General features: G+C 41.3%; 1 protein-coding gene across 2 annotated transcripts in view; it reads left to right on the top strand.

The window, feature by feature from the left end:
- The first annotated feature begins 1,235 nt into the window (after positions 1-1,235).
- Positions 1,236-21,545, top strand: part of plxna1a (plexin A1a) — a 294,975-nt gene continuing 274,665 nt past the window's right edge. For both annotated transcript variants that reach the window (XM_070544978.1, XM_070544977.1), the window contains exon 1: positions 1,236-2,566. In XM_070544978.1, the coding sequence (XP_070401079.1) occupies positions 1,403-2,566 (1,164 nt within the window). In that variant the 5' untranslated portion in view covers positions 1,236-1,402. The remainder of the gene's footprint in view (positions 2,567-21,545) is intronic.

Below are 21,545 nucleotides of genomic sequence, written 5' to 3'. Positions count from 1 at the left end.
GGGAACACCTTCGGATTCCCCCGGAAGAGCTTGCCCAAGTGGCTGGGGAGAGGGAAGTCTGGGCCACTCGACTTAGGCTATTGCCCCCGCGACCCAACTCTGAATAAGCGGATGGATGGATGGATGGATGGATATAAAAATTCCCATCTCATCCTCTATCATTTTGCCCCAGGGTAGCTGTGGCTACGTTGTAGCTCCTCACCACCAGGGTGTGAATGTGTGTGTGAATGAATGATTTGGAGTTCTGACTCTGAAAGGTGCTTTAGAAGTGTGGATCATTTGCCATTTATCATCACTAAACTGTTTAACTTCTTTTCAATGCTGATAATATCACACTTAAATTCGAGCCCTTAAACTAATAAAACAAGCTTTTTATTAAACAGCTGTGCACACTCTAAGGCTTCTGGAGCAAAGAGATGAAATTAGGTTTGGACAAAATGCACAGGTCCATTTAAAAAAAAACAACAAACACTATGTTGCTGCACAAATCTGTTGTTCCAGCTGTCAAGCACGGCTGTGGAGGGTTGATGATGTGGGCTTGTTTTGCTGTTACATGAATTATCCATGGAAATTCCAATGAGAATCTGTCTGACAGTAAAATGTTGAAGCTAAATTAGGATATAAATAAAAAATTTAAATAAAAAAATCGTCAAGAAAGCTAAAGCATACTTAAGGTTAACTAACGCAGTTGACAGATGACAAAGGTGGCTCTCTAAGCGTCATGTAGTGTTTTTGAAATTTCACATCTTTTTTCTGCATCTTGGTTTATTTATTCTCTTGTGTTGGTGTGGGGTTATAATTTCCTTAACACAGAAAGTGGTGAGAACCAGAAAGTTTCTTAAGTGCTGAAATGTGAAGCCTGAGAATTAAAACGGGCTGAACTTCACCGCGACTGTCCTGTGTGCATGTGTTCGCGTTTTCAGCTGAATCCTCGAATACCTCCAGACAATCAATACGCAGAGGAGCAATGTTTAGCCCTGTCTTCTTTTAAAGGATGCACTCGGCCGAGTGGTGCAAGCCAAGAGTCGAAAAGTCAATAAAACAAGGCGCTCATTTGTTACTCTTTTATCATTAATTTCAGCATCCCAGTCCCTCTGTCCTGGATGAGTCTGGGTAAATATTTAGTGTCTTATCTTTGAGTTCTTGTTATTGTTGTGTTGAAAAGTGCATGCATTAACTGAAACCTGCTGCTTATGCTGATCTTTTATTGTTTCTCTCTCAGGGCTGGTGACGGACCAAGACATGAGGATATAAACTCGACAAGAGAAGGAACCAGAAGTGAAAGCTGATTGTTTAGAAGCCATTTTTATTTCTGTCCCCTGCTGTCTAATGAGGAACTGACTGACCCGTTCACGGATTACGCACACAAAACCACTAACACCCACCCAGTCTCCTCGCCATCATGTCCCCTCGCCTTAATCCACCCCTTCTTCCCATTCTCTTCCTTCTCCTCTTCCTTTCCAAGACTTCCACATCTACCACTCCTCCCTCGTTTCTTTCCTTCTCACCACCAGAAGGAGGCCTCACACATTTGGTGGTGCACAATAAGACTGGGGAGGTCTATCTGGGTGCTGTGAACTGGATCTACAAGCTATCCAGCGAGCTCACCAAGCTGCGGAGCCACGTGACCGGTCCTGTTACGGACAATCCTCGTTGTTACCCTCCGCCCGGTGTCCAGTCCTGCCCACACGAGCTGGTTCAGACTTCTAATATCAACAAACTTCTGCTGCTCGATGCTGCTCACAACCGTTTGATTGCATGTGGGAGTACCTCCCAGGGAATCTGCCAGTTCCTGCGTCTGGATGATTTATTTAAGCTTGGTGAGCCACACCACCGTAAGGAGCACTATCTATCCAGCGTGGCCGAGGCGGGCACCATGTCCGGTGTGGTGATCTCCCCTGATATTTTTGGTGGGGGTGGCAAACTTTTTGTCGGCACCCCCATCGACGGGAAATCGGAGTACTTCCCGACGCTGTCAAGTCGCAAGCTAATGTCTAATGAGGAGAACGCTGACATGTTTAGCTTTGTGTACCAGGATGAGTTTGTGTCTTCTCAGCTGAAAATCCCTTCAGACACGCTCTCTAAATTCCCAGCATTTGACATCTACTACATCTATGGTTTCAACAGCGAGCAGTTTGTGTATTATCTCACCTTACAGCTCGACACCCAGCTCACTTCGCCAGATGCGAGCAGCGAACAGTTCTTTACCTCTAAGATTGTCCGCCTGTGTGTTGATGACCCCAAGTTTTATTCTTATGTTGAATTCCCCATTGGCTGCACCAAGGACGGGGTGGAATACCGCTTAGTCCAGGATGCTTTTTTGGCCCGTCCTGGAGCCCGTTTGGCTCGTTCGCTTGGTATTCGAGAGCACGAGGAGGTTTTATTCACTGTATTTGCCCAAGGTCAGAAGAACAGAGCCAAGCCGCCCAAGGAGTCAGCTTTGTGTTTGTTCACAATGAGGCAGATAAAGGAGAAGATTAAAGAGAGGATTCAGTCGTGCTACAAAGGAGAGGGAAAACTCTCCCTGCCCTGGCTGCTCAACAAGGAGCTGGGCTGCATCAACTCGGTGAGTGTTTGAGGCACGATTTCCCACAAGTGTTTGTGTGATCAGAATTTAGATGATGTGCTCATCCGAACCCGTAGAGGCTGTGCTGGGTAATTTCATCTGTGATCTTGTGTGTTTGTACATGTGTGACTCTTGCAAAACAGGACAGACCGTTTCACTCCACAGCCAGGTTGTAACAGTGGTTTGATTCCTCTAGATGTTTATTCTGGTTAAAATGTGGGTCTTTTTGTGACTGTCAGAGATAAATCAATTTAGTAGACTTGTCCACAGCTGGACAGGTATAGCCTCGTATTAGAGAGGTCATCTCCTATTTGGATGATTTGAGGTTGTATAGGGTTTCATAGTAACCTACTGTATACGGAAATGAGGGACACTTAGTAAAAGGTTTTGTTGAACATAGGTGAGGTAAAATTGGTCAAATAAGTTTTCACTGTTTCACTTTATTGGTTTTAAAAGTTCAGGCAACATGATTGGTTGCAGGGTTGCTTTAAGTGTGGGATAAAATGTTTTTTTATATTTATCCATTAGTTGGGCAATAAGTTAGAGTTAGGCTGCAGGTTAAGCCCCTCCCCCAGCTTCTGGAGCAAAATAAATTTATAATTAATGCAAGTGTAAAGCATTGACCAATCGAGGGGCATTTCCACAACAAGCAACGTGCCCAAATTCCCAGCAAATGCTGCAGGGTGACACATTGGCACTCAGTCAGCTTAGCGCACCAACCTAGCTTCAATGCTAAATCGATCTGCGTTGAAATAATGTCAGCCTGTAAACTTCATGCTAACCATGGAAGAGGAGGGAGGGAACCAAAAGGGATTTATCTTTTGTTCAATGGAGCCTAGCATTCAACGTGAAGCTAAACCGGGCTATTCCTTTAGCCTGTTGTAATTTTAGCATGGATACGCTAACTTTGCAAATGCCAGTTTTTGATGTTTTCCTGCTTGAACACTGCAGATTTAATTAAAATTAGTGAATAGCAGCTCCTGCAGAACCTGATGAAGGCTGAGGAGAAAATTCAGCAGAAGCAAGTCTGTCTGAGCAGGAACGTAAGGGAAACATGTGGGTTTTTTTGTTAGCTAACGGGTTACTTGTGTGCACAGTATGAGTGGCTCCATGCAAAAGGGGAGGGAGATCAACTTAAGACAAACTTGTTGTTTATTTCAGAAAGGAAAGTCTCTCTATCTGAAGTAGTGAGCTACACTGTCATGAATGTGGTCTATGTAAAGTTTCATAATTAGAAACTATAAAGGTAAGTCATAGTGCAGGAAAAAAGAGCCAGACTAGTCAAACATTTCTACCTGTCTATGATATATTTTTATTATGAGATTTTGTCTGTCTGAGCTGCTGCCTGATTATATTTAGTTATAATTCCGACCGAGTTGCCCTGAGGGTGTTTGAGACACGCATGTGCGCATTTGTGTGTGTTTCACCTGCTCACGTCACCCACATGTAACACACACTCACAGCCCAGTATTGTCATGAATAATTCATCTGATCTCACCCTGCGTTATTCAGCCAGTGCTTCACAACCTGCCATAAATCTCTGGACAACTCCACACCTCTCTGCTTTCATCACCTCTTTCTTCCTCTTTAATTCTGGCTTTTTTCCTTCCATCGTTTGCTTTAGTTCAATAATTTGCATAAAGATTTCTCTCTTTTTTGATGACCCAATCTTTGCAGGTTTTGAATCTTATTTATTTATTTATTTATTTATGTATTAATTTATTTATTTATGTATTTATTTATCTATTTACCCTTGCTGTTTTAGTTGTTTTTATGGACTTCCTCCCATCTCCCTCAATTCTTTGGTGCATCACTTTTCAGTGTATGATCAGATAGTGTGTTTACATTAGAGTCCTAGCAGGCTGCATGAGGCAGATTTAGAGATTAAAAAAAAAAGCCAGGAGTTTGGCAGAAGACAGGATGTCAAAGCGATGTTTATTGGAAGAAAAATGAAAATCAGGAGACACTAAGAAAGAAAATGGTCCGACAAAGTTGGAATTAGTTTGGAAACAACCCAACAAAATGAAAAACATCAAATTAATATAAATAAATATGAGTTCACAGAATAAAGCAGTTGTAATTCACTCACCTTGGATGAAACATCTCAAATCTTCTCATAGCATACAACACACACTATCATTAACTTTTCTGAGCACATAGGTTCCCTTAAAAACGGTTCTCATTGACTTTAACATGAAAGGATTGAACAGATGAGTTAATTTTTGCCAGATGTAGGTTACACCATCACAACATATTTAATATAATATTTAGCATTTACTAATTTGCTAACTTCACTGAACTACAATTGTTACTTACTAGTATAGCAGCCAGTCCCCTGCGTGTTTAGTCATTGTCTGTGAGGACCTCCATGTTTTTTCTTTTTATCTGCTCCTAATCTGGATCAATAGCTGCAGGCTTGTGCAGAACAGGAGGACCAGCTGAAGTAAGTTAGGTGTTTTGGAGCGGGAAGACAACTAAAACATGCCAGACAGTTGCCCTACAGGTCTGGGATCACATGGTACTGAGATTGTCCCTCCAATACACTTAAATGTTCATTTGGCGTATCGACATTAACACGATCATCAGGATGGGAGCTTCCAAAATTCGGCATGGATCGAAAATCTAATTTAAAGTTATCTTTAATGAAATATATATAAAAAAAATTCTCTCTCACTCTCTCCACACACACACACACACACACACACACACACACACACACACACACACACACACACACACACACACACACACACACACACACACACACACACACACACACACACACACACACACACACACAAAATCTTGTATTTCTATCCGTATTAGGACTTTGAGTTCACTTCCATTCATTTTAGTAATTACATTATTGGCTAACCCAAACTCTTGCAGTGACCATAACCAGTGTATTCCTAAACTTAACTGTAACAAAAACTCAATTCATATCTTTTGTGTAAACCTCACCCCTAAGCCTACAACAGGGAGTCCATCGTATTAGGACCGAGTTTTGGTCCTAACAGACCATCGGTCTTCAGAAGATTGGTGAAAATGCCATTTCTGGTCCTAAGTAGGATAGCTGTACAAGGACACACACATTTCAAAATCAAATATCATCGGTGGTTAGCTGAGTACAGCACATAATCTCACTTGACACACATTTCAATTTCTTCATTCAATGTCTTTCTAAAACCACCAAGACAACTTCACCCCACACCCGCTGAGATTGTGCAAGCACGCTGTGGCCTTGCACGGTGAAGTCTACTGTATATGCATGCAATTATGCTAATGAGCGTACAGTTATAGATGATTGTCCTTTATGGCCATCTGTCTCTCTGCCTGCAATCGATCAAGGTCGAGTCGGTGGAGCTTGCTGTGGGATGTCGCCGTGATGAATTTATGATCAGGCATGTTCAATGTTTCCTGACGAGAGTGGTGACAGCTTGTTGCCTCTGCGCTGATGTCATGTGGAAACTTCTGCAATGGCTCATTTTCAAAAGACGCGTTGGGGTCAGTCAATAAACAGCCAAGACACTCTTCTCAACCTGGAGGCCATCAACTTCATCATGGTTTTTAGTATCTGGGGAATAAAAGTCCTGTCCGATGCTCTTGTGTATGGTGGAATGTTTTACTCTCTAATATTTTAATCATTTACTACGTCCCATATTATTGTAATCACAGCACATCACCAACTTGTTATAGGAGCATCAGAGGTTATTTAACATGCAACATGATGCTAATAATAGTTCAGTTGAGTCTCAGCTTTGGTAATACTCCACAATTGCTGTCACCTAACACCTCCACCATTGTTTTGGTCGGTGCAGTCTAGTATAAGCCAGGGTTCACCTGTCCCTAGTAGGAGTGAGTTTGTCTTTAAGCACCATAAGGAAGGAGCTGCTGGACAAAAATAGTAGAGAGAATTTCTTTTTCTGTAGATTCTCAGTCATCCAAGGCATGATAATTCTTGAAGGTTTAGTTGGAAACAACTGGACTTTTCTTGTTTTCCTCGAGGACGTGTAGCTTCTCATCCAAGAAGCTTCTTCTGTTCTGAAATGTGGGGACCTGTGAGGATTATCGGCACTAATGACACCAACAGGGAGCTGAATGTAGGGAGGGGCAAGGTTCTTGTGTGATTTTGATCACTTCATTAGTAACTATGGCCTCACCAGCGACTTGTATTAGCCAATTAGCATGTTTATTTCAAAGCGCATCTTTTAAGCCTCCTACTAACAACTCAAGTTTCAGCACTGAAGAAACTTCTTGGATGTGATGCAAAACATGTTTCCGGAAAACAATAAAAGTCCACTTGTTTCCTAGCCTGGTAGGCTAGCCTGTATACGTGAATATACAGTTTGACCACCACTCATAGGGAAACTCAGTTGTGCGGTGGAATCTATATTTGTTTTTCAAACATGATATTGGAACACAAACAACATGAATTGCTCATTGCATCAATGTTAACCAATGGGGCAATCTGCCACACACCATAGAAGAAGATGTAAACACATCCTTTTCCTAAATGAAGGACATAAGTACCTCTATCTGCTCTTGACTCAAAGAAAAGCCCAAGTCTAAATGTTCCAAAGTCGATGCCAAAGCTGTTTCAAACAAGCTGTCAGTATCATAGTTTTTTCAATCTGTCAATTCAATTCAATTCAAAAATACTTTATTAATCCCAGAGGGAAATTGATTGCTGTAGTAGCTCAGAATAATAATAATAATCAAGTCATCAAAGAGTTATTGTATATTACAATGGCTGTTGGCAGGAAGGATCTCCAGTAGCGGTCTGTGTTGCAGCCAAACTGAAGAAGCCTCTGACTGAAGACACTCTTCCGTTGTCGGACAGTCTTGTGAAGAGAATGCTCAGGGTTGTCCATCATTTTCTTGATTCTCTGGAGAATCCTTCTTTGCATTATCTCCTCCAGTGGTTCCACAGTCGTAGTCATATCCTGTCCACCAAATGAATAGAGCGCTGTGATTGGCCCACCAAATGAATAGAGTGCTGCGATTGGCCCACCAAATGAATAGAACGCTGCGATTGGCCCACCAAACCAATAGAGCGCTGCGATTGGCCCACCAAACGGATAGAGTGCTGCGATTGGCCCACCAAATGGATAGAGTGCTGCGATTGGCCCACCAAATGGATAGAGTTCTGCGATTGGCCCACCAAATGGATAGAGTGCTGCGATTGGCCCACCAAACGGATAGAGTGCTGTTATTGGCCCACCAAACGAATAGAGCCAATAAATGGTGCCGAATTGTTGATATTGAAATACCGCAAATCAGAGAGAATCAGGACTTCATTGGTATTCTGCACAGTTTTAATACCTGATTAAAAGCAGAACACTAAAATAATAATCAAGCTAATTTGTGATGATTTTCTCAACATTTCGTAGCCACGCCTTCTACTAAAAGCATCGACTCTTCAGGGCTGGCATAAAATAGAATATCTGAAGACTTTTCATAGTTTCCAACTGTCGTGCAGACTACCTACCTCTGTGTAACGTAACATCAAAAAGTCACTTTTTCGATTTTATTTTGAAAGCGATAAAATGTAAAAGTTCCCAAACACAGTTTATGCCACATTTTCCAACTCTTCCTGTGCAAATTTTTGCCTACTCCTTACCAGAAAGAGTCTGATGTTGGTCTCCTGGGAATTAAACATAGTGAGTGACCTTCTCCGCTGTGGGCTCCTGTCCAGCTCTGTGCAGGCCAACCTAGCATAGCTACTGCTTTAGCATAGCTAATGAGACAGATTCACGCAGAGGCAGATAGGGGATGGCATCTTTCAGTGGGTATATAGAACCGTTTAGCACTTATTTGATCTCTTGTCTATTGAGGGTCTTTCTCCAATTACTAAATGCTCATTGGTCTCAGCTTTGCTGATGTTTTTTATTTATTTCAGAAGAAGCAGAAAAAATGCAAATTTGTAAAATGAAAATCGAGTTTCCATGCACACAAAAACAAATGATGCTGTCGAGTTTGATTGTCTACTATTTTACTAATGCTTTTGGCCCTCCTCCCTGAATGTCAGCACCTCTCTGGCTCTCTGTTTTTTTCTTAAAGCACGATAAGAATTTTCAATAGTTACTAATAAAGATTCGAGATCTAATGATTGTAGTTATGAGAGCCCAGAACGATTCCTGATGTTGTCTACAGCTCTGAGCTGCTGGTATCTATTAAGGCAAATGTTCACTTATTCAAAAGAACTAAACATACATAATTGAATCATTCTCATTTACTTAGACACATCAGATCTGTTTTTGCTAGCGTGGACTGGTGTTTGGTTATGGAGAGTTCAAGGACTGCGAGAAAAGTAAAATTTTTTATGTTTTTTCTTTCTTCATTAATGCCTGTCAATAAAATAAAAACTTTCCGTTCCAGTGTGTTGAATATTGGCAGATTCTGATCATCAGCTGATTGTTTTTGAGTGTGTCTCTAATATTGATCCCTTCTTACAGAAAACTTGAATTATTAGTGAATACGCTTATTCAAATCTCATTTTGATTATGGCTTTATGAAAACCCCCGTTCAATATCTCAGAATATTAGCATATTGTAAAAAGGTTCATTATTGTATCGTCAAAGTGCCTCACTCTAATCAGCTGATCAATCCACAACGCCTGCAAAGGGTGTCTGAGCCTTTAGATGGTCTCTCAGTTGAAGCTGGATTACTGACATAAATGGACTCTTGCACCAAATTCTCATTTTTCCTGTTTCACCTGTATCTCTCTTTACTTTTACTTACATGGAGGTTTCAAAGACTTCATATCACCCACATAGCATATTAATTTATTATATTTCAATAATAACAGAAGTCATATCTCTGTTTGATTTGATAACAGCAGGATTGTCCCACGGCTGCTCGCAATTTAAAATTTTACGTTTGTTTGATTTGTGAGGCCAGTGAATAAAATGATTTAGATTACCCAACTAGCATTTGTGTTTAATAATTATTACCAAACGTTTCCCTTAAATAGTACAGTCATGAAGTAATGTAAACCATGTATGACAGCTAAAAGTATAAAGGATCAGCAAAAACAAAACAAACTGCAAATTTAAAACAAAAAATTAAACACTAAAAATATTTAGCTGTCATTTATGCTTGAGAATCTGCGTTTCAGTTATTTATTTGTCAAACCACATTTAAACAGGAACTCTAGCCAGTTATTTGTTCTTTGAGTGAATCCAATTCAATCCAACTTTATTTTTAAAGCACATTTAAAAACAGCATGGCAGCTGACCAAAGTGCAGAACAGAACAACAATAACAACACAATGCTATAAAAACTATTCGAGGCAAACAAAAAAAACATAAAAATCCATTCAAATAATCAAAGGCCGAGTGCTTGACCAAAGTAATGACAAGTAAAAGTTTTTCTTTTCAGCAAATTCCTCCATCAATCTCCTTCTCTTTATGGTTGTCATGGGTTTTGTCCCATTCCGGAGAAAAAGGGCGATGTCCCGAAATCTGTTGGGTCTGGCTCATATCTGTATTCCTGTCACAAATAGCCCAGTTTGTCATAAATTTGACATCAGAGGAAGAACATTTTGCATGCAGTGCATCCTGAAGAGGAGATAAACAGCGAGTACCACTGTGTAGAGCTTAAAACTTCATTAGCACAATGTTTTGTTGTGCAAATGAGGTATTCCAGTCCCGTAATTACCTATTTAACCTATACAGTGAGTGGAACTTTATTTTTGTAGATACACAAACTAAACATGACTAAACAGATGGTGGCGAGTTTCACCCTTACTCTAATGACTCCTGATTTCAAAAGCAAACATGTGCCTTTATGATTTTTACTATTACAAGGATTTGTAGCAGTAACTGTATTTTGTCAACAGTGATTTTCATTGCTGCACAAGTCAAAGTGTGTGAGATAAAGTGGCTTTTTGTTTCATTTTTTAACAAAATACACCGGTTCACCAGAGTTCTGAAGCGTCCCCATGGATGCTGCAGTTCAACAGGTCAGGAAAACTAAAGCAGCGTAAGATATGGAAGACATTTGCCTAAAAGGAGCTCTTTAAAGTGTTTCAATGATCTCAACTACTTCACCAAACTAGAATATTTGTCTCTGTGACTAAATTGAGGCTAAATGTACTGATTTAATTCTCATTTTGATTATTTAACAGGATCAAAAAGCAAACTACATTACAGAAGACCGTCTTTAAGGACGGATCATTGCGGCACACCCACAAACCGCTGACCTGCAGCATCTAATGAGGAGTGTAATTATTTATTGATGCCCATTTATGCTGTGTTGTGTTTGTGATGGTTTATGGCATCTATCTATGCATGTGTGTTAGTGCAAACACATGCATTCATTACTGCATGTTTGTTCATTTAATTATTCATATGTGTGCATGTCTGACTGCAGGGTGTGTGTGTGCTTGCACGTGTGTGTGTGTGTGTGTGTGTGTGTGTGTGCGTGTGTGCGTGCACTAAACATCTAATATTTGAAATATGAATAAGATGCAAAACATTTATTTGGATCTGCATCAGTAACTCGGCTCATGGAGAATTCGGCAGCAGGTCTGATTCCTCAAGTATTAAAAATAAAACAAGTAAAAGACAAACGCAACTCCAAACTGTTATGAGCTACGTTCTGCCACGGAATGAGGTTTTTAAATGTGCCATGAGTTTGTCATCACCACCTTTGTCTCTTAATTATTTGTCTTGTGAAGGGAGAGGATCGTATTTTTACCAAAGCATTTAGATATACTTCAGGAGCCTATTGTCCATTCATAAATATTTAAAATTATTCTAAGTTGAAGCTGTTTTTCCAGCATGCATTACTCTGCAGAAGTCTGCTCGCCTCTCTCAGCAAGCAGCACAGCATTTTATAGCCTCTCATATTTAGCTGAGATTTGTAAAACTGGATTTTAGCTGTTAGAGGAGGCTTGAGTTCAGATTACTGAATGTACAGTACCCAGGGCTCAGATGGACACAGCGCCTTAAAGAGCATCATCTGGCTAATGCTACTCAGGAAGTTCATTTGGCTCATGTGTTCTGGCAGCCATGCTGTCCTCCACCCAAAGGGAATCTGTTCCTGTCTGCCTAAGCAGCCGCCTGGTCCAGAAAGGTTTTTTTTACCCTTGAAAAATCCTTGAATATGACAAATTTTCTAGGGATCAAGTCCAACTCGATTCAGAATTTAAATGGGCTGCAGTGACGAGTGGAGCTTGTGGCTGATAAGACCTCTGCTCACTAGTTAAACATCTTGTTAGTCAGGTTCAGATACGCTGCCATTTACCCCGTGACATGCAATTTTCGCTTTCATGCACCATTATAGTTGTTCAGTTTTATTCATGTCATTTTCAGTACCTTCCAGAATGAGTCGTTTCAGGGCTCTGTCACTTTAGGAAAACAAGCTGGAGCTGGCCATGCTGCTATAAGCTGAGAAGCTATGAAATCCTGGAGGAGCCTGGAGTAGAGCCGCTGCCCCTCCAACAGCAGCTGATCTCCAGGTGAAAGGGGATCATATATTAATTATATATTGTTTATTTTTATATATCTGGAGCATTCGTAGAGGCAGTTCAGACTTACAAGGCAGCACAAAAGATCTCAAACAGTGACTTTTGCATAATAGGTCCCCTTTGAGGTAAAAACTAATAAGATTTAATATATTTATTCTGTTTTGAAATGTTATGCTCTTAGCTTTGACACAATTTTTGTAATACTTTATATTGTACTGCCACTGTTCTTTTCCTGTTTGTCTATATTGAGTTTTTACTTCGTCTTTACATTGTGTTGTACAGCTGCCATAGTCCGTGGTAAAGTGCTTTACAGATAAAATGGACTTGACTTGATTTTCATAAATATATTTTCCCCTGAATTTTAAAGGTATTGACGTAAAATGCAGAGCAAAGAATTAAGATACATTTTTCTTGCATTGGCAAAATAACCCCCCCCCCCAAAAAAAAAAAAAAAACCCCAAAAAACAGATGGATGCGGACGCTGAGCCGATCTGTCGTGGTGAAGAGGGAGCTGAGCCAGAAAGCCAGGCTCTTGATTTACCGGTCGATCTACGTCCCAATCCTCACCTATGGTCATGAGCTTTGGGTAATGACCGAAAGAATGAGATCGCGGATACAAGCGGCTGAAATGAGTTTCCTCCATAGGGTGGCCGGGCTCAGCCTTAGAGATGGGGTGAGGAGCTCGGATATTCGGGAGGGACTCGGAGTAGAACCGCTGCTCCTCCAGATCGAAAGGAGTCAGTTGAGGTGGTTTGGGCATCTGGTCAGGATGCCTCCTGGATGCCTCCCTGGGGAGGTGTTTCGGGCATGTCCTGCCGGCAGGAGGCCCCCGGGTCGACCCAGGACACGTTGGAGAGGTCACATCTCCAATCTGGTCCGGGAACGCCTTGGGGTCCTGCTGGAGGAGCTGGTGGAGAAGGCCGGGGAGAGGACGGTCTGGAGCTCCCTAGTTGGGATGCTGCCCCCGCGACCCGGACCCGGATAAGCGGAGGAAGGCGGCGAGGCCCCAAAACAGATTACTTTTGGCATAAACATAATCTTACTGGATAACGTAAACTATACATAAAACAGCTTTAATACTTTGACAAGCATAGTACAGAGAAACCTTCACTAATATTCAAACAATTCTAAGATGGCAACACAATGCATCCTCAGGTCTAGGTTCATGTTCAGTTTTCAACATAAAATCCAACAATATCTGTTGAAAATGTGCATTACCATCAACACATGTCTACAGAGCCAGAGAAGAAGAAAAGAAGATGAGCGTAACAGACTGGAGCGTCCCATGTGGAACTGGCGCAGCTGATGGTTGAGGCTATCTGGGGTGAAGCAAGCTGCCGTCCCACTGTGCCACATTAACCTATATGGCCAACTGACACTCAAACGTTGGAGCCAAGCCCTCTCTTCCCACAGTTCTCAGTCTCTCTCTCCATGGGATCGCTCCAGTTTGTGTGTTTTGTTTGCGGCACACACTCCGAACGATAAAATTTTGACCCAGAAAAGTGTCCCAGTGGGGATCAGTCTTGACAATTGCTCCACCGTGCTTTTGAATTCACCATTTTGTAGCTCTTAAACCTGTAGGGTGCACACTTGTGATTCAGCCTCTTCTCTGCAATTAAGCCAATTATCCCAAAATAACATTTCAAGGTGTTTTAAAATATATTGTCTGTGACAAATGCTGGAGCTGATGGAACTCACGGCATCCCTGCTTTGAACACAAGTGGCCGGGCTGTGAAAATGGACTTTTTGGTCGAGTTGACTTCTCAGATCATTTTGCAGAGCAATTCTGAATGTAGCAAAGATCAACTTAGTGTTGCTGCGATCTGTAGATGGCTCTGCGTTAACCACATGATTTCTCACGTGGTTTATGCAAATTTGACTTAAAGTAAACCTTTGCGCCATAATAAAAATCACATTACTTGGCTATTTTGACAGAAATTAAATTGCCACAGGTTTTCACCTCCGGAAAAGCCGATAGTTGTAAATAAGTGTATGGAAATAACTTAATGCAAATGTAGCATCAGCTCCAAGGTTTGTAACATGATGTTGCATGAGCCAATATGAAATCTGGAGGTTGGAGTTGTGCTAAGAGGTCAGCGGTGTTCGCTGGGTTGGGACTGGCCGTTTGCTCGTCTGGCTCAGGAAACACCATTTATCTGAACAGAGGCTCTTCAGCAAGTAAGAAATTAAGTGGTTATTGTAAACCTTTACTCAAACTCAAACATTTTTATTTTCTAAAGACAGAGGTAAAAATATGTAGGTAAGAAATGTCCAAGCTGTCGTGTGACATATTGTGCAAAACTCAACTTTTGCACCGATTTATGTAGAGGCCGACCGATATATCAATTTCTTTTAATATCGGCCAACTGCTGCCACTTTTTTTGGTAATGTTTTCAGTTGTTTTATATGTGAAGTTCAATGCATATTAAGTGATTTATTAACTTATTTAATTTATATTGCACCCAGTGAGTGTTCAGTTTCCGAAACCTCGGTATCGGCATCGGCCTTAAAAAAACCATATCGGTTGGCCTCTGGTTTTATGCTGCAATGTGTGTCAGCAGCTCTACTCTGAGCTTTCTTCTGGATTTAGGAGCTTCTGGGCATATAGCAGCCTGAGTGGGGTTGGGTGATCTTGGTCTGTTTTGGACCCTTATTTCCTAATATTTTGACATCTTTCCTCTGATTGGAAAATCACAACATGACTCTACTACTGACTCCATTTGCTTTGCAACACTGATGTTATATCACTATAAATAACATGAACCTGAAGGAGTTCTGCTATGTGGTGGCATTGCTAATGCTAATGGTTAGCTTCTACTAGGCGAGACATACTTTGCTGTTTTCTGGACAATAAACCAACAACAGCCTTCCCCGTCGTGAGTCAAGATGGGTGAGTCCATTAGGGGCTGCATGACTTAATGTTTTTTTTTAAGTTGACAGTCAAGTAATGAAAATCGAGTCGACTTTGACTAGTCGTTGATGACGTCATACACCTGAAGCGGGTTGGTTCGCAGGAGTTTTTGACAATTAAAATTATGCCCACATTTTCGAAGTTAAACACATTTCTTTTAACAACGGTAGTTTCTGCATCTATACTGCTCTGCTTCAGCCCTCCCCCCCCCCCCCCACCCCCCCCCCACACCCCCCGCGCAGCGGCCGCAAACTCACTGATGCGCCTGCAGCCTCTCGGAGTTCCTGCTGCTCTAAATATTAAAATAATTATTTCATTTTCTGTTCCTCACTTCTGATTACCTTCAATGGTGTCTGTTTTTTGCAACCACCAGGTAGAAAAACAAACTTGTTTTTATTTGACAATTTTTCTGTCCTGTCTGTTTATTATCTTCCTGCATCTCCTCTCAATCCTAAAGAAAAACTGCTACCTGCCTTCATATATATTAACCTCATGAGTTACTTTTGAACTGCAGTTCTAAAAGATCTACCGACTGCAAAAACAGCGGAGTGCGCGCCGGGCCACACGGGTGAGGTGCGTCACCGGAGGGCAAAACAGTTGATGCGCTCCGCTCCACAGCAGCGAAACACATCAGGCACAAATTAAAGACAGAAAACATAAAGGCAAATGAGCCAACATGAACAATCGCGTGTTAAATTAGTTTTTGAGGTGGCAACACCTAATTTGATAATGTTTCTGTGGCCGTGCTCAGGACGCAGATGTCTGGAGCGCGTCAACGATCAGAGCTTTGCATGCGCAAGCTGATTAAGGTTAGGATGGGGGTGAGGGGAAGGTTAAATTGCAAGAGGGTGAACATCACAATTCGGTCAATTGTCCATTTTACGGCGGGCGTCAGATACCGACGGCACAGCGTGTCACCTCCCAACGTGCAGGGGCTCGTCACCTGCTGCCTTTTCCGAGGACTGCATCTTGTTGGTCATTGTCACGTGACAGCGACTAGTCTATGAAAGGCATAAAAAGTCACTACAGAGCAGTGAAGTCGATTAGTTGATACAACCCCTAGTGTCCATGAATGTTAGGTGACAGTGTGACGTAGATCTGTTAGGATTTTCTAATCCTGGAGTTTCACCGTCTGTTTTCTATCAGAAGCTAGAGCAGGAGATAGGTGTTGGAGACTTTTTATATTCAGCCTGCATGAAAAATTCGGTCACCGATTATGATCAAAAAAATAATTAAAAGCGGGTTTTCAGTGTTCCACACCTTTTAGAAAGAAGTTGAATGTTAAATTTCAACAAAAGAAAAAAAAAAACAGCAACTTAAGTTTCAGTTTGTTTACCTTTTTAGGCATATTTATTATCAACCAGAGTGAGGTAAAAAAAAAAAGAGTATAAGCTTCTCCTAATCTCCGAAATCAAAACATAACGCAAAGGATTAACATGTGAAATGTTGCACCTCCAGTGTTAATCTGTACTTTCAGATTAGTAAATGTTCTAGAATTACAGAATATTACCTCCAGCCGTTGTTTCCAATAATTATATCTATAACCTCAAACTAAATGTTTTTCATAAGACTTGTCACCTTAAGTTTAATTGTAAAAGCCTAGCCCGTAGAGTACTTGTAAGTAAAAACAATTTAAGGTAGTGATGATTAACCCAGTTTTCCAGGCTTCCTTTTATCATTAATCAAGGATATCTGTGTTTAATTTGTTTAATCCACTATGTTTATTGAATTAGTGCCAAACAAATGGATTTGTCTTTTTTATTTTTATCAAAAACATTCCTCCCTGAGCCCAGAGCTTTCGTAAAACATTTTCAGTGAACTTTTGTCATTGGTGCAAAGTTTTTGGAATGAAAACTAATGGTGACAAATGATGTAATTGGTATCTTGTGCATTTCCAATTAGATTAGCTGTTGGTGCTCATTTGTGTGTGATTTTGACAGCGTGCTCATGTGTGGGCGCGAGATGTCGACTCGCATAATTCTGTGGCTTTTATGCAGATTTCTAGTCCACTCTGTGTGCAAAAGTTTCAGAGGCTCCAGTCCTTCCCCTCCACACTCTTTCACCCACGTGCACGCAGAAGTGCACCGGCATTGTGTGTTTGTGTAACGGTAGGTCGAGGCGTCGATATGCTCCAGTCTGTTAGACAGATGCTCACCATCCCCAGTGCACACTCTTCATTAGCGCACAAGCACACGATGTCCTTTTCTCTTGTGTTATTGTAGTGTGCACGCACAGAACGACACAAAATCCCACACTCATTATCAACCAATTAAAAAGGAGATCCTGGCTCAGCGGGAAACCTAAAGGCCAACTCGATCTTTCTTGTCCAAAGCAAAGTTCTGATAAATACCTGTATGCAGGCCTGGGTGGTGTGTGTGTGTGTGTGTGTGTGTGTGTGTGTGTGTGTGTGTGTGTGCGTGTGCGTGTGCGTGTGTGTGTGTGTGTGTGTGTGTGTGTGCGTGTGCGTGTGCGTGTGCGTGTGCGTGTGCGTGCGTGCGTGTGTGTGGGTGTGTGCGTGTGTGGCTGGGTGTGTGTGTGCGTGTGTGTGTGTGTTTTATTGGCTCCTTATTCCCATATCTGACAGTCTAATGTCATTTCATGTCTTTATTAAAAAAGGCACTGGCACTAAACTTACATAATTAAATGCATTTTTCCACTCTGCAAGTCTTGTTGTTCATTGCATCAGCCAGCGTGTCAGCGTGCAACTCTCGCTTCGACATTTTCATTCCCACTTGGGAAAGGCACGAGCTATGTTAAGCATACACGTACATAGACACACATAAACACACACACACTCGTTCGTTCTCCGTGGAATTGGTGTAACGTGTTTATAGCAGAGATGCTTGAGGCGTTTGTCTCTGGAGAGCGTGTTGATGACATCTCGCTTTCTTCCTTTATTGTTCGCTTCAGTTACTTAAAAACTCAGTCCTTCTTTTTGGCCCGTTTGTGGTTTTCACATTTCTCCCACTTGCCTCGGATCAATGACGATCGGCAAAAGGAAAAAAAAAAACACAAGATGAAAATAAGAGCGCACTAGGACCGGGCGATGCATCAAAAATGTAGTTATTGGAATTTCTGACTAAACGATATCGTGTCAACAAATTTGGCAATAAAAAATGACATGTGTGTAGGTTGGTGACGTGCATGTCCCTTTAAGTAGCTTTACCACCTTATCACATGACCGTGTGACTCAATGTAGTACAAGTGATGGCCCCATTTAATGGACAACTTGTTTTTTGTGAATACATGTGAGTATCGTCCATTTATTGTTATGGAGGTGAACTCCTCAATATACCGTAAAATGGACTTTAGCTCTAGAGTGAACTTTAAAAATACATATTTGAAACATAAAAAGATGTAGAGCTAATAAAAAACTTCTGTCTCATAAAGTAGAAAAGGAAACCTCGGTTGATAAATGTGCTCTAAGCCTAAAATAAGCCCAAACCATGATTTTGTCACCACCTTGCATTGCAGGTATGTAAAACTAGAACACGTTCGAATTGTTTTCAAAACATAAATGAAAAAAAGTAGCATTTATCTCATTCATGTATTTATACTGAGTTGCATTTTCATTTTTGTTTTTCTTGCCCTTAAAACTGTTTTTTTTTATGTTCCACTGATTGGACCAACAAAATAAACACTTGATAGGCTAGCTACACGTTAATAAAAGTACATGTATGTCTTCCTGGGTTGTTTTGTGATGTTTTAAACCAGGCATGTCCAAAGTGTGGCCCCGGGACCATTTGCGGCCCTTTTGTGGCCCTTTTTTTTTTTCAAAAGGTGGAGGAAATGATTAATTTTGCCACTGTAGCAGGTTGTTGACGGAGATTAACAATTTATAACACTCTATTTTCAGATTTTTACTAATATGCCTATTGTGATTCTATTTTGATGACTTTGAATTTAGAGAAATCACCTCAAAATCATCTTTGCCCTTTTATATATAAACTTAAAAAAATAAAAGTTTTGTGGCTCACAGGGCAAACAATTTTGGCCCTTGTCTTGAAAAGGTTCCTTAACTACTGGGCAAAGGACTGACACCGGTACTTGATTCTTTTGGGTTTGGACTGCACAGAAGCAACAAATAAAACGTTATTTAAACATCCCACATACATTTAATAATGTACAGTGGTATGTGAGATATTTTATATTGAGACTAAATAAATATCATTTATGTTGTTTGTTTTAACAGTTTTTCTCCTTTCACAGATTTAGCATTTGCCCAAAACTAAAAGTGGAGTTTTGATGTGTTCTTTAGATGCCTGTTCCTCCACCTGTGTTAAATTAAAATTCAATGAACTCCGATATGATGTAATCCAGATTATGAAGCACAGTGAGAAGTAGATTCTGCACTTAGCATTCTGAAAAGACAGTTGATGTAAAATCAAAGTCTGAGGTGAAAGAAATGACGAACAGAAGGTAGCTGATGCTTTACAGCGGTTGTGGTTGAGTGGTTGATGGGTGCACAGCTTGCTGTGGTCGGGATGGTAACTTGTTCTTCTCGGCCTTACGTAGTTTAAAACCGCATTTTGGTCTCTGCAGCCCTCATGCCTTTTCTGGTTAATGGGTAATTTTTTGGGCTGAGTCCAAACTCTTGCTCGCCCCCCTTGCTCTCCCTGGCTTGAGGCTCATTAGTGGTTACAAGAGTGCTGTTGACCCTAAAGCCCTCAACTGCGCCTCTCCTCTCCATCTTCTCCACCCTTCTCTTTTTCTCCCCCAATTGTTTTTCATTTCCCCTCATCTGAGCTGCCCCACTCTTTTCTTCATCACCTCATCATCATTCATCCAGCCAGAGTTTGGCAGGAGTCTGTGTGTGTAGAAGCATGCACTTTGCCAGAGGCCACTACTGCGCCTGTGTACAGCAGAGGTCTTTGGTAGGGACAACACAGGGGACCCTGTCCTTGTCTAGACCCGTGGAAATAGTGTGTGTGTGTGTGTCAGTACTATGTGCACTTTCCTAAGCATGAGCTATAGCATGTAATAATATTAATAGCATGGTCACAGGTCCAGTAGGTCAACGGGAACAAGCTGTAGTCTTTGGAACACTAATAAAAAACCCTACAGTAGGTCACCTCATGGCAAAGCAAGATTGTTGTTCTGATTGAATCCAACACATAAAGATAATCTAATCTAAAGGTGGACAACAACAACAAAAAACTCTGTTTAATCAACCAACAATTTTAATGGAAAAACTAGGGCTGCACAATACCAGAAAACTTGCCATTGCAATGATGCTCATTAATATTGTGACAGGTGATGATTTCCCCCTCTCCACTATTTATGTTATCAAGATGTTCAAAGACTTTGTGTGTGTCATATCATCTCAACATCAATTAGTTGACTTCCTGGTGTTGGCTAGAAATGTAGTAGGAGACCATCAGATCTGATCCAAAGGGCAGGTCGATCCAGACTCAGCCCACATGTTATATTATACATACTTTGGTATGATGCAATTGTTGTCAGTCTGGTCTGAGATTAGGTCAGAGCGATGTTGCCTGCAGGTGCTTGGATAATTCAAGTTTGAGCTTCCATTATGCAAGCTGACCAAGGACTAAAATGTAATGTAATGTAACGTGTGCAGTTTTACCAGCATAAGAGAGTAACCCCCAAATTCCACTACCTCCGCTCCGCTCCGCCACGAACGCCGGAGCAAAATCGGTCCCGTTCTAGTCAATCAGAGCAATTCCACTACTGCGGCCGTGCTCCGGCAGTGCGGCGCCGTGCGCTGCCCTCTGTTCCGGCGTCCGGCAAAAATAGAATCGATCCTATTTTTGCCGGACGCCGGAGCACCTCCGCAGTAAATGGACAGAAATCACAAACGCCCAACAGGAAAAGGAGCAAGCAGAACTTCCGTTTTTCACAATACATCGATAAACAAAAGGCGTTTTTTGTTTCATATGCACAGGTTTAACAACTTTTAACAACTATCAGTGGCGGCTGAAGTTTAAATGCACAAAAGTAAGCCATAAATACAGTTTCCACTATCAAAGTAGTCACACTTTGTTGATCCAAACATTGCTGATCTCTCAACACAAATGATGGGCAGATTAAACAGTTCATGCCGATGCTTCTCCCACACAACGGGTGTTTGGATCTAACTTCCGCGTTTATTGCTCGGACTGTATCGCAAGATCTCGAAAATCCCGCGCATGCTTGTTTGCCCACCTCAGGTCTCCACACCAGAGTGGAGCCATTGTAGAGTGGGTACCAGTAAAAATTGAGTTCGGAAGCGAGCGGCTGCGGAAGAAGGGGGCGGAGCGGAGGTAGTGGAATTTGGGGGTTAGAGCAGCATTTCTGTTTGTGGCGTTCTCCAGAGATCCATGGTGAATAAGTTCAATGTCTTTGCCTTGGTGTTATCCAAATTGTGCCAAGAAAAGAAAGAAAAACAAAATCGTTCTAAAATAGATGTGCAGTAGGGCTGGGCGGTATGGCAACACTTTAATATATCGCAGTTTTTAATAAATGACATTGGTCTTTTGGTATTTGATGGTTATTTCTTTTCATATAACACTCCAGGGCCCTCATTTATCAAACATTCATAGAAACTGTCCCACATAACTTCTTACGGATGAAATTTAGAATGTGTGTGTCAAAAT

The sequence above is a fragment of the Nothobranchius furzeri genome, chromosome 15 (genome assembly GCF_043380555.1).
Source record: "Nothobranchius furzeri strain GRZ-AD chromosome 15, NfurGRZ-RIMD1, whole genome shotgun sequence".
Lineage (NCBI taxonomy): Eukaryota > Metazoa > Chordata > Actinopteri > Cyprinodontiformes > Nothobranchiidae > Nothobranchius > Nothobranchius furzeri.
The sequence above is the reverse complement of the archived record's forward strand: the minus strand, read 5'-3'. Positions and strand labels throughout refer to the sequence as shown.